Here is a 12,080-nt window from a genome sequence, read left to right as displayed (position 1 = left end):
TTAATTTTTCTTTACAGCATTTCATCTAGACAGAAGAAATTCACCACCAAACAGCTTGACACCATGTCTAAAGATTCGCAATATGTTTGATCCAGTTATGTAAGTAAAACCAGTTATCTATTTGTATTTCTGCATTCTCTTGGAAGAGTCAATTTCTTACCTTCGAGAGGGCTTTGGAAGAAGTGAAGAAGCATGAATATGTTAAAAGGAACAAATGGGTTGGAAAAAAAATGTTTATCTTAACATCTATGAGAAGACAAAAAATCTTCTGTCCTTCATTGTATTGCTCTGTGTCTTTGGCTCACTTCTTGAAGAATGTGTCATACAGTCAAACTCTTTCGAGCAATGACTGATCTTTCTTCATTAATTAAATTTGTAAATGTTCAAGTGTATCAACTAACAGAGGAGACTCATGTGGCCTGACAACAGATTGTAAGTTTTTTAAGTATTGTTAAATATTCTGGAGTATTTGGAGTGCTACAGAACTTGCCCAGTTTGCATTTAAAAGGCTGAATTTAACTCACTTTATGGTACTGTGACTGCCTAATTTTGAAGCAAATGGATTTTTTTAGTGGGAACAAATCAGTACTGTGTACTGGCTTCTAATGCTCTTGTAATGCTCATAATTCTAAAGTATGTACTATGTATAAGTAGCAAGACTTGTTTCATGTACCAAGAGTTAAGGAAAATAATTAATTTATTGTAGTCTTTTAAATCTTCATCTGCTCCACTATTCTGTTATGTCCCCTTTGGCTCTGGACTAAATCATGGTAGGCGTTGAAAACTAACACATAGGTTATGCCAGATAATCCTACCTATAATCTTTGAAGTCTCTTTGTCCACTATAAAGAGATACAGGGACTCCAGTACCTTCTCTGGAGTAAATTATTCCTTAATGTGATTATACAAGGGGAAAACACAGATGCTATGTCATACAGGGTAAATGTGAGATGCTACTTGGGACTGAAGAATATAAGAAGTTGAGTGGAAAATAAAATCTATTGATTCAGACAGGAAATAGGGGAGGACATCAGAGTATGGGCACAAGTGATTGCAAAGTTTGGGTGTATTTCTTCAGCCTTTTTTCTAGCCACACTTAATTACTTTAGTTCCTTGCTTTATTAACTGAAAACCTCATAGTTATTTTAGGCAGTGTTACCCCTAGCATAGAGAAGTACTCTAAAAAACATTTCTCAATGGCTTTAAGACTTAATAGCTGGTTGAAGACACCAGCTTCTGTGGCTTCTGTAATAATTTTCAGGTTGCAGTAGGATGAGCAAGAATTAAATTTTAGGTGGTGTTCTTGAAGCAAATTGATCCTCATGTAAGAGAATTAAATAAAACATGAGATTTACAGAGAGTTTTAAGGAATAGATATCAACATCCTTATTGTCCTTGCTTCAAAGAAAACTTTGTGAGTTATATTGGTTAGTCTGAGTGGTACTGAAATAAGTCCATTCCTGAAGCTTCACTGTAATATTTTTTGGTATATTCTATTGGCTACTTTCCTGTTTCAGAATGTTAGCAATTCAAAATGTCTGCTGTTAATGGAACTAATTACTGAGATGTCATTTTTGTCAGAGCAATCTCCCTTTTTAGCCTACATTTTTGCTGTAAGCATCAGATGTTTTTCAGTACTGAGCCAGTCCATGTCCAATAAGTGCATTCAAAAAGCCCCTACATTTACAGACAAGAAGTTGTGTTTTGACACTTTCCTTCAGTGCCTATGTCCAGTCAGCTATTTTGAACATTGCGACTTCTAATACGTTGGCTTTTTGTAGACCTTTTCTTTTCGAAGTTGACCTAGCTCCATTACTGCAGGATTACATCCATAGTGGGATACTCATCCAACTCCATATTGTACTCTCTAGTGCATTCTTCTGTGAGCTGTCTTTCAGAGGGCTGTTGCTTAAGGAAAAAGTTCTTATCATATCCTTGGAGTTATCTTAAAGAAAACGCAAACAGAAATCCAAAGCCTTCAGTGCAAGACAAACTGTATTATTAATCTGCTTGTGTCATTAGAGGAAGGAGGCTTATGTTCTTGTCCCAGACTTGAAAGGGATGAATCCTTTCACTGACCCCAAAATACAGAATGAGCCAGTGTCTGTGATTAGATTGTCAAGTACTGTTTTGATGTTTGCTATGGGTGCAAGGTATTTGTTTAAACTAGTTTTACCTGCTCTTTTAAGTGACTGTGTGCTAACAGTAATTGCGGAATTCCTTTCAGGGATATGCCAGTAGCTGTTAGAAGCAACCCCATGAAACAGGTCTTTTTTTCTTGACCTGGGAATCATCTGGGAATATACCAGTTAATTTGTTTTTATTAATGTTATCACAGCAAATAATTATCTGTCTATTGAAAAGTCAGGGAGGACTCATATCAAGGGAACAACTTGTCCAACTTGTTCAGTTGTGCATTGTGAACCCTCACATCACTGCAGCAGACTTTGTTGTGTGTTCTAGACATTTACTATGCGAGGCATAAACATGTTTTTTAACTATCAGTCTAAGCATCACTTGGATAGACCCATTTTAGGACAACACCCCACACCCCAAAGAGAGGTTATTCCTTTTGATTTGTAGAGTTGAATTTTCTAAAGTGAACTATAGGAGCCAATTTGCAATGTATTCAGTATGAAAAGTACTAAATCTGTCTCAGAGGTATTTACCTGAAAATTATGTCAAGTTACAGAGAAATCAGACTCAGTGGGGAAGTATGAGAATGTTGTGAATGTTTTAAAAATTATGTAATCTGTGAAATCTTTCATTGTTTGCCTAGGGAAATAGGTGATCACTGGCATCTAGCAATTCAAGAAGCAATCTTGGAGAAATGCAGTGATAATGATGGAATTGTTCATATTGCTGTAGACAAAAATTCACGTGAGGTGAGTGTCTTTCCAGTAACATCTTAGTACTTTGTTAATCCTTTTCTGCTGGACTTGCAAAAACCCCAAACCCCTCTCTCTCTTACTTAGGGCTGTGTATATGTCAAATGTCTCTCCCCGGAGTATGCTGGAAAGGCTTTCAAGGCATTACATGGCTCTTGGTTTGATGGTAAGCAATGGGAGTTTATTATAAAACATGGGTAGAAATGCAGAACATGGGTGCAGTTGGAGTTCTTCTAAATGGTGAAATGTTTTGTATCTGAAGTACTGAGCAGTAAAAAAAAAACCTGGTTAACTAATTTTGATGTAATGACATATTTGTGTTTTACATCCTGAAGCAAAATGTGATAATACTGAACTAGAAGATTTCTCCTATTTCTTTGCCTCATAGGAAAGCTGGTAACAGTAAAATACCTGCGACTAGATCGGTATCATCATCGCTTTCCCCAGGCTCTTACTTGTAACACTCCACTGAAGCCATCAAACAAACACATGAACTCTATGTCACATCTGCGTCTTCGGACAGGCACAACTAATTCTCAGGGAAGTTCCTGAGAAAACTTTCTACAACTGTTAGGACTGTTACTTGCAACAGGAATGTTCCTGTTTGGCTGCCGTCTTCCTTTTTTAGTGCTTTTTGTATGTAATACTTTAATGAATTAAATAAAAGTTTGAACGTTCCAGAAGTCTTGTATCCAAAGGGACTTAGCAATGAGGCAGTAATACTGAGCTGACAAAAAAGAAAAAAAGTTGCTTCATGAAGTTTTCCGGGGCTATAGTAAACCGATGCATTTAAGTTTTGCATGAGGAATACCGATTTCATTATACATTTGCAGATGTGGTGACGTATTTTTGCACCAAGAAGTGTTTTTGATAATACAAAAGCATGGAGAAAAGAAGACTTCCTGTATTTCCATAGTTTCCTGTGAAATAATTTTGTGGGTATTTTGTAACAAGCAATCTACAGTTCCTGATGGTGAATAAGTTAAAAAAAAAATTCAGTCAATATTAGTTTTTTGTTGCTGTATAAGAATCTTTTTCTGCAGCTGGGGTGTGGGGAAAGTGAATTTGGCATTAGTGGTTGCATATCAATGTGAGGGAAGATGAACTGATTGCGGATGTACTGGGTTTTGTATATAAATGTAAATGCTGGTGGTGGCAAAAAGGGTTGTGTTCTGTGAGGATGTCTGCATCGAAGCAGCAAATAAGCTTCCTATTTTATTCAAAACCTATTGTTTTATATGGTTTTGGCTGTACCATGACAAGAGGCCAAATACCTATAAGTGTCGGATACAGGTTAAATATCTTTTATAGGTTTTATATAAAATACCTGACTGATTTTGTGTGAAAGGTCTGATACCAATTGTAATGAATTCAAATTTGTGAGCAATAAAGAAGCAATTGGCAGATACTGGAAAAATATTTTGTGAAAAGCTGTATTTATTATACAAGTGTCAGGGCTGTGACAAAATACCATTGGATTGACATTCCCAGTACATTATAACATATTTTAATGAACCATTTATCTGTTAAAATTTTAAAAGGTACATACTTCCTTGCAACAATTTTGGCTCATGCAAACTAGTGCAGCTGACAGTAAATCTTGTAAATTCCAAGCTTGTAAATTTACTAATGTTTACCTAGAAGTACAAAATTGTTGCTGAGAAGCTTAGTTGCAAATCTAAGATTATTGGCTTTACTAATCCCCACTCCTACAACAATTTTACCTAGTTATCCAACTGAACATCCTGTAGGAGGTGAGACTGGAAGCACACCAGTCCCACAAATTTTACTGAAACTCACTTTACTTTGTAGATATGATGGATTTGCAGCATGAACTTGCACAAATAATGCACGTTTTTCTTACGGTTAAGTAAACATGATGCACACTATTCTGCAACAGGAAATCCTATTGTGCCTTACCTTTGTGCTTTTGTGGGCACCATGTTTATAATTGGAGAGTTTGTTAACCGAAAAATTTTAAATCCTCGGTTTTATGTCTCAGATGCTAATGGATGAGTATATATAATATATAATCAGCCATGCAGAATTCTACTTACCAAGGACAAGTACATATTTTTGATGCGTAAGTGGATTGTGCCAGGTCTGGTAGATTTTTGATGAGTTTTATTATATACATATATGTATATGTATAATATACATGTATATGTATTATATATATGTATATAAACTAATTTTGTTGTATTTGATGTGCATCATAGTGATTTGTTAACCTGACCTTAGTGACCCCATCTTGTGACCTGTTGCAAGAGTGAATGTAAAAATAGCTGTGGCATTTTGAAAGGTCGCCTCGATGCATATGCATCTATCTTGCTTCTAAGATATATTTCCTGTAAACACTGTACATTTTAATTGTAATATGTACTATTATGCAGCTTATTTTACCTTAAACTGTTAAGTTGACTGATATCCCTTCCTGCAAGACAGGGGAATATGTATAATATCTGAACATTTGAGAAATATCAGATGTTTGTTGTAACTTGTCACCCTATCCTGTAAAAACAAAAAACCAAACCAGACTCGAATTAAAGGTTTATTAGGGGTTTTTATATGTGTCTCACCTTCTAGATATTTGGGTGTCTCTGACTCAAATGCTTTTCTCATCTGGGGATGGAGGAGGAGATTTATTTTTTACAGCCTAACTAATTTTTGGCATTTGTTAGGATGTGAACAGGTGCTGCTATGAGCTGACACACAGCCAAGTTTCACTTAACTGTCGGCTTGACTTTTGTCCTGATTTTGTACACAGGGAGTGCAGAGACATTACCTTGATTCCTAAGTCGTGGACATGCCGTGTTGTCTCCCCTGTTAAAGGACAGGGCTGAAGAACCTTATCCTTTTGAGATACAAAGAGGCATCAAAGGGCTTTTGATAGACTAACAGAATAGATGAGTTTTTTTTCTTCTCATTATCTTACGCTGTTTTAGAATTGTTTTAGTGACAGGTTGAAGGTTTGGGGGATAGGAGGAACGAAGAAGGGTATGTCAGTCCATTATTTACATTCATTTTTCCCGTGGGGCAGGGGAGCAGTAGGAGGAAGTTGTTCGATGTTCTCTCCTTTTTGGGAGCTGGGCACGGTGGGCATTGAGCGCTGCCGTAGTTTTGCGGCCGGGGCTGAAGGCAGGAGCTGGCTCCGGGTGGGAGCCGCGGGCCGGAGCCGCTGCGGCGCTGGCAGCGCTGTCCCCGCTCCCGGCCGGCGCCGCGCAGGCAGCTGAGGGTCACGGCGGGGCTGTCTCCGCTCGGCCGCTGCACTCCGGCCGGGGGGGCTCTCCTTAGGACTGCAGCAGCGTTTCTTGAAAGGGGCGAGGAGCCGCTTCGTCGGCCTGCCCGGAGCGCACCCTTTAGGACAGGGCACTATGGCCGTGCCGCGGCGGCGGGACGGGACGGGGTCCCGGCCGCCTCCCCGCGCTGCCGGGCGTGCGGCGGGAGTCTCCCGGCTCCATGTTCATATTTGGCGTTGGCCGCCGGTGCCCAGGAATTTCCCGTCATGCTCCCCGGGCGGCGGGCCCGTCACTGCGCTCCCGCGGGGCGGGGGGGCCGGGGCCGCTCGCTCGCTCCCTCGGGCCGCTCCCATGCGCGCTGCGCCGCCGCCGCTGCTCCCCGCGCTCTGCCTGGCGCTGGCGGCCGCCACAGGAGCCGCAGGTAGGAACCGCAGGTAGGAGCTGCGCCCGGCCCCCGCCTCCACACCGGCCCCCGCTGCCGTGCCGCGGGGAGGGCGGGCCGGGGGCTGCGGCGGGGGCGAGGGGAGGAGCGGCCCCGCGGCGCGGGGGGCCGGGCCGGGCCGGGCCGCACCTGCCGGGGCTGCGGCGGGAGCGCAAGGCACCGTGCGGGCCGGCGCTGGTGGCGGCCGAGAGCGGGGCTGCGCTCGGGGGTCGCTCGGGTGGGTGCCCGTGTCGCGGAGCGAGCCCCTGACAGCGCTCTTGGCCCCCCCATCCTGGCCGTATCCCGGCCGCATCCCGGCCGCATCCTGGCCGTATCCTGGCTGTATCCTGGCCGTATCCTGGCCGTATCCTGGCTGTATCCCGGCTGTGCCTTTCCTGTGGCCGCCGCAGCGCCTGGACCCTGGCGCGGCGCAGCCCCTGGCTCCCGGCGTCCTGCTGCCGCTGGAGCTCCTGGCTGGAACGGGGTGCACGGCGGAGCAGCCGGCTCGGGGGCAAACAGCGCTTCTTTTACGCACCGAGTGCGTAATGAGTCCAGTTCAGCCGCGATCCCCAGCTCGGCAAATGGTGCAGCGCTTGGTCAAAAAAAGGAGCTTAAACTTCTCAAATGAGCTCAGAATTTGAGTTGAGTTTTTCTAAGGAAGCTCAGTGTGTTCACTGAGTGGGTCTGTTTGGTGTTCCTCTTCTGACAGATAATCGATGCAAAGGATAAAGTGTAACTAATTTCTTGTTGTCCCCTGCCCAAGTTGATGTAGCTGTACTTGGTGCATCATAATATTTCTGGAAACAGAAATGAGACTTTATTAAAGTTTCCTATAGCTTTTGACAAATTAGCTATAAATGCTGTCTTTCCTGCTTGAGCTGAATTTTCAGTCATCACCCTCTTAGCACAAAGACTGTCTGAAAGCACAGAGGTCTTAAACAAGCTTAACTGTGTATTAAAAATGCCAAATCTAACAGTAGTTATCTGCAGATAAGGCCGGATGTCAACTGTTACCTAGTGATAAATGCTGTAAGTCAGTCTCTGAAAGTGTTCTGAGCCTAAACACAGCATTTAGGAAAGTACAGAGCCTTACATCATTTATGTAATGCTTTTAGCTCTTTCTCCGCTACTATTAAAACGGTTCTGAAGGTGTGCTCTGTGCACAGCTAGAAGTCAGAATGAGAAATTACAATAGCCAGATACTTTGCCTTATTGATACAACTTGCTTATTTCAAGTCACCTGTAAATGGAACAGCTATCTCCACTCCCACTATGGCACAGTGCCACTCATCTGAATCCAGAATTTAATGCTTAGAATTTGTCCTGCTTATGTTCTTGCCCTTGCTGAGTAGACACAAGTTCTTTCTGTCTTATTTGCTGATGATTCCCAACTTTTTGTTACGTTGCTGCGTGCCTTTGCGGTTCGTCATGATTCCTTGTCTGCCAAATTTGGTTGGTAACAGTGCCCTTTGAATCTGATTCTGGGAGTAGTTTCCATGTGGCTTGTCATCTTAATCAGACATTTGCTCATAGTTTCTAAAAGAATCGCCTGCCTTGCTTTAGACATGGCTTATTTTAGAACAGTATTTGTCAACTGTCTTTTAAAATTTATGTAGGGAATTAAATATGGTTAGCAGCTTAACCAGAATTACTAAATAATCCTAGAATTCCGCGATTTAAAAAGGATTTAAAAAAAAACTAAACCTCTGCACTGCTTTGTTAAAACCAGTAGAATTAGTGGAGTTAAACAATATATAATTCAGTCCAGAATGTGGTTGGTCGGTCCTTTTCCCATCTGATGTATGTTGGATCTTAATAATACACATTTCAAAAGATCTTTTAGAAGGAAAAAACAATTCTATTTTTCTGCCAAAAGAGCAATCTTTAAAAATAGTGCCTTTGTAGATGGGGTAATGTTTCTATATTTGGTAGCAAAGCCATATAAAGCAGTTGATCCCAGACAAAAATAAAGTCTTTTGACTGAATGACCTTGCTCATTTTTCCAAGTGGTAGCAGTTACATGCTCTCAGAGGGGTTAGTTAATTCAGATGTTTACAGCAGTACTTACTGTAAGAATTTCTTTTTTTTTTTTTGTTCATACCATAAGAATTCCTTACAGCTGTTCAGTAAGGGCCAGCTTGTTCATGAGGGAGGTATTTGGTCCTTTGCCCTGTTATTTATGAAGGTATGGAAGGATCTTGTTTACCTGCTCATGTTTTGTCAGCTTTGTAAGCTGATACTTGTTTCTGTATCATTGGAGATCCAGCCTATTTATTACATTAGAAATCCTAGAAAATGGAATTTCCTATTAGGTGGATTGTTAACGGTTCTTTTGTTATTTTTTTCAAAAGATGGGGTAATAAGAGTCAGTAGGGAGAGAGAAGAGAACACTCTGTTAAGGATTTAATCTTCTCAGACAGAAGGCTAAGAAGTCTGCCTGTCTGCATCTGACCGTCATTGCTACAAGCCAGCAATGCAGTAAAGCCATCCAATTTGGAGATGGCTTTGTTGAGCTGCATAATTCAAGTGAGTGTGTCCTCATTATAGAGCAACTCTTAAGCTACATGCAGCATTATATTAGTTATAGGTAGGGAATATAACCTTCTTTTCTCCTTTCTATTATTTTTCTTTTTTGTTACAAGCTGCAGTTTGGGCAGCGCCCAGGCTATGTATGAACTTAAGCTATGGAGGCTTTAATGATAGGAAAGTGGGATAAACATCCACCTAATTGTAGCTGCGTCTGTGTCTAGTTTAAGGATTCCTTAGCCAAAAGGCCCCCACAAAAATGGATCCTCAAATTCTGGTGTGTTCATGATGTTGTAATTAGGAATTACTGTCGAATAAAGTCAGGTGTGGATTTACCTTTCCCTAAGTAGCTCTGAAGTTGGTTTGCTTATTTTGGAGCAAACTACAAGGCTGGACAGAAATAGGGTGTTTCTTGCTCGGGAGTATCATGTCCATACATGGAGTTATTTCAAGGTTACTTTCTCCACACAAGACAGAGGTCTTTTAATCAGAACAACAAAAAACCTGAGAACTTGTGGGGCATTTTTTTTTTTGTGTCTCATAGATTAAAAAGTGCCTACAGGTTAACTTTTCCTTCCCTTACTCACCTTGCTTTGGTAGGATTTATTATTATCTTTTCAGAGGCTTCATTTCCTTCAGAAGGATCTTTGGTTTTCTGTAAACTATTAATATGTACTAACTTAAAAAAAACAACCCCACAAAACTAAAGATTTAAGTCCTTCTCTGTGGCAATTTGTGAATGTATAACCAACTAGCAGTGTTTTTAAAGTAATTTTCAACTAACCACTTAAAAGGAAGGAAACACATATTGCATTATTAACTTCTACCAGAAGTTGAAGAATATCATTGTGTATTTTAGCAGGGGTTTTTGTGTCTTTAGTCTGTGAAGATGCTGATCTGTATTTTTTGCATGAAAATAGGGTGGAAGAATTCTTTGGGAACCCCATTTATGGTGAGGTAATTGGAACTTATAATTTACCCCCTTAGCTCCAGCCTTCTGGCTCTCATTTAGCAACTTCAATTCAGCATTATCTGAAAACCACACAATCTAGCAACTGGAACTGGGAATAAAGAGGCTTTTTGCAATAAGGACTTTAAGATCGGAGGAATGGAACGATACTAGCCCAAAACAGGCAAGAACAGTACTTACAGTTATAAGGTGCTAAAACAGTTTTGCTGTCCTCACAGGCTTAAATTATAGTTTAGCATTGTTTTGTAAAATAATTAATAGCATAAGTACTTCTTTATTTCCAGAAAGTTTAGGATTTAAATGTGATTGAGCTTTTGAGTGTTGCACAGACAAAGTCTAAGGACAGGACTTCTGCAGAGGTCCCCTGTTTACTTTTTCCTTTCAGTAGCATCTGAACATTAGGATTGATGATTTTTTTGAACTGTGGGCAGCAGCTTAGCAAAATGTACATAGTGTGCTAACACACTGTTTTGTTGGGAAGTGTTACCTCATCCAAGAAATTTTAAGAGCAATGTCACACAGGGCATTTGGAAGTATTTCCCCAAGGGTCTCTTGAACTCTGTGTTCTTCCAAAAGGGGACAACGCCTTTGCGTTTCACCTGACGGAAAACAAATCCCTACTACCAGGGAATAACAATAGCACTGATGGAATGTAGCTGCCAAATGCCACCACTTTCACTCTCATCACACAATGAAAATGAAAAAAAATATTCAACACATGGAACCTTAGCAACTTCCTGGGGAAGTGATCTGTGCCAGTCGTTGCCAAAAGGAAACAGCCTACAAAGTGTTCCTTCTGGCTGAGGGATTGCCCTGTTCTTGTTCGTCTCCATTCCCCAGTGTGTGGTTCTCAGGGAAATCTGCAGGTGAGGCTGTTCCAGCTGCCTGCACAGAGAGTGTGTGTGATTTTAACAACTTTGAGGATCTTCAAGGTGGATTGGTGGGTGGCAGCTGCATGGAGGTCTCTTTCAGTTCATGCAGCACTGTCTGGCCTTGGGTTTCCTGCAGCTGGTTCAAGAGCAAGAATTGGCTTGATATAAAGTTGCTCATTTGGCTAAGAAAAATGAATATACAAGCAGGCTTTGCTACCTGGGTCAGATTGTCACCATCCTGCTGCTGGGAGGAAACTTGATATTAAATATAAAACCAATGCAGATCCATCCTAATGTGTCCTGATGATGAACAGGCAGAGCTTACACTCAGTGAAAGTCAAATTTGTACTAATGGGTGACTCAGTAGTGCACTGATCCAGTCCGCACAATGCTGAAACCAAGGCTTGCAGGTCAGATTGGTTGGGCTTCTACTCCTGCGCACCAACACCACTGTCAGTAGCCATAGCACAAGTGTGAGAAAGAGATAGGAATAAGACAAGAGCAGATGCTTTGGCTACCAGCTCAGGGACAGGTGGAAAAGTAGAGGTGAATCAGTCAACTGTGTGAAGTTGCAGCCCTGAGATGTGAATTCAGAAACTCCACAAATAAAATGATTTGGGTTTTCTATATTGTTATCATCTCTGATTTTGTATGGCTGCAGAAAAGGAAAATCAACTATGTTGGTCAAAGCCTTAATATTTAACTGCTATGTACTTTTAGACTATATCGTTATTTTTTTCTGTTTTTTTCAGAATTAGAATCAGTGCTTCATCACATCTTGTGTGCACAGTGGAAAAATATACTGTGCTGACAGCACACCTCTTAACATCTCTTTCCATGAGAGAAACCAAATTGTCTGTGTACCTGCTTGTTCTGTGTACTCCTGCTTTTATTAAAGACAAGCTCATGAAAGGGACAAGATCTTGTAGCAAGTTAGTGGCTCTCTGGGGAAAGGACCCACCACATGCTCCTGGTATCTAAACTGCTACGTCATCCAAAAGCACACAACAGCTTTGATACTTGCCTCTGAACTTGAGAGAGGTGCTGGTTTGCACCAATTTATTCTAGCAGTTATTGAGCCATAGAGTACATAGGAGTACAATTGATATTTTGCAAGACTCTGGGCTCTTCCCATGAAGTCTTAAAATGTGAAATGTGGTAGCT

General features: G+C 41.2%; 2 protein-coding genes across 3 annotated transcripts in view; both read left to right on the top strand.

The window, feature by feature from the left end:
• Positions 1–5,455, top strand: part of LEMD3 (LEM domain containing 3) — a 42,998-nt gene extending 37,543 nt beyond the window's left edge. Inside the window, exons 10-13 of the mRNA XM_033058129.1 lie at positions 18–99; positions 2,780–2,885; positions 2,976–3,054; positions 3,277–5,455. Of these exons, the coding sequence (XP_032914020.1) occupies positions 18–99; positions 2,780–2,885; positions 2,976–3,054; positions 3,277–3,440 (431 nt within the window). The 3' untranslated portion in view covers positions 3,441–5,455. The remainder of the gene's footprint in view (positions 1–17; positions 100–2,779; positions 2,886–2,975; positions 3,055–3,276) is intronic.
• A 1,037-nt stretch (positions 5,456–6,492) lies between these two features.
• The window catches only part of MSRB3 (methionine sulfoxide reductase B3), a 79,979-nt gene continuing 74,391 nt past the window's right edge, over positions 6,493–12,080 (top strand). For both annotated transcript variants that reach the window (XM_033059050.2, XM_033059049.2), the window contains exon 1: positions 6,493–6,548. The gene's annotated coding sequence lies outside the window, so the exon portion shown is untranslated. The remainder of the gene's footprint in view (positions 6,549–12,080) is intronic.

This window comes from Catharus ustulatus, chromosome 4 (genome assembly GCF_009819885.2).
Source record: "Catharus ustulatus isolate bCatUst1 chromosome 4, bCatUst1.pri.v2, whole genome shotgun sequence".
Lineage (NCBI taxonomy): Eukaryota > Metazoa > Chordata > Aves > Passeriformes > Turdidae > Catharus > Catharus ustulatus.
The sequence above is the reverse complement of the archived record's forward strand: the minus strand, read 5'-3'. Positions and strand labels throughout refer to the sequence as shown.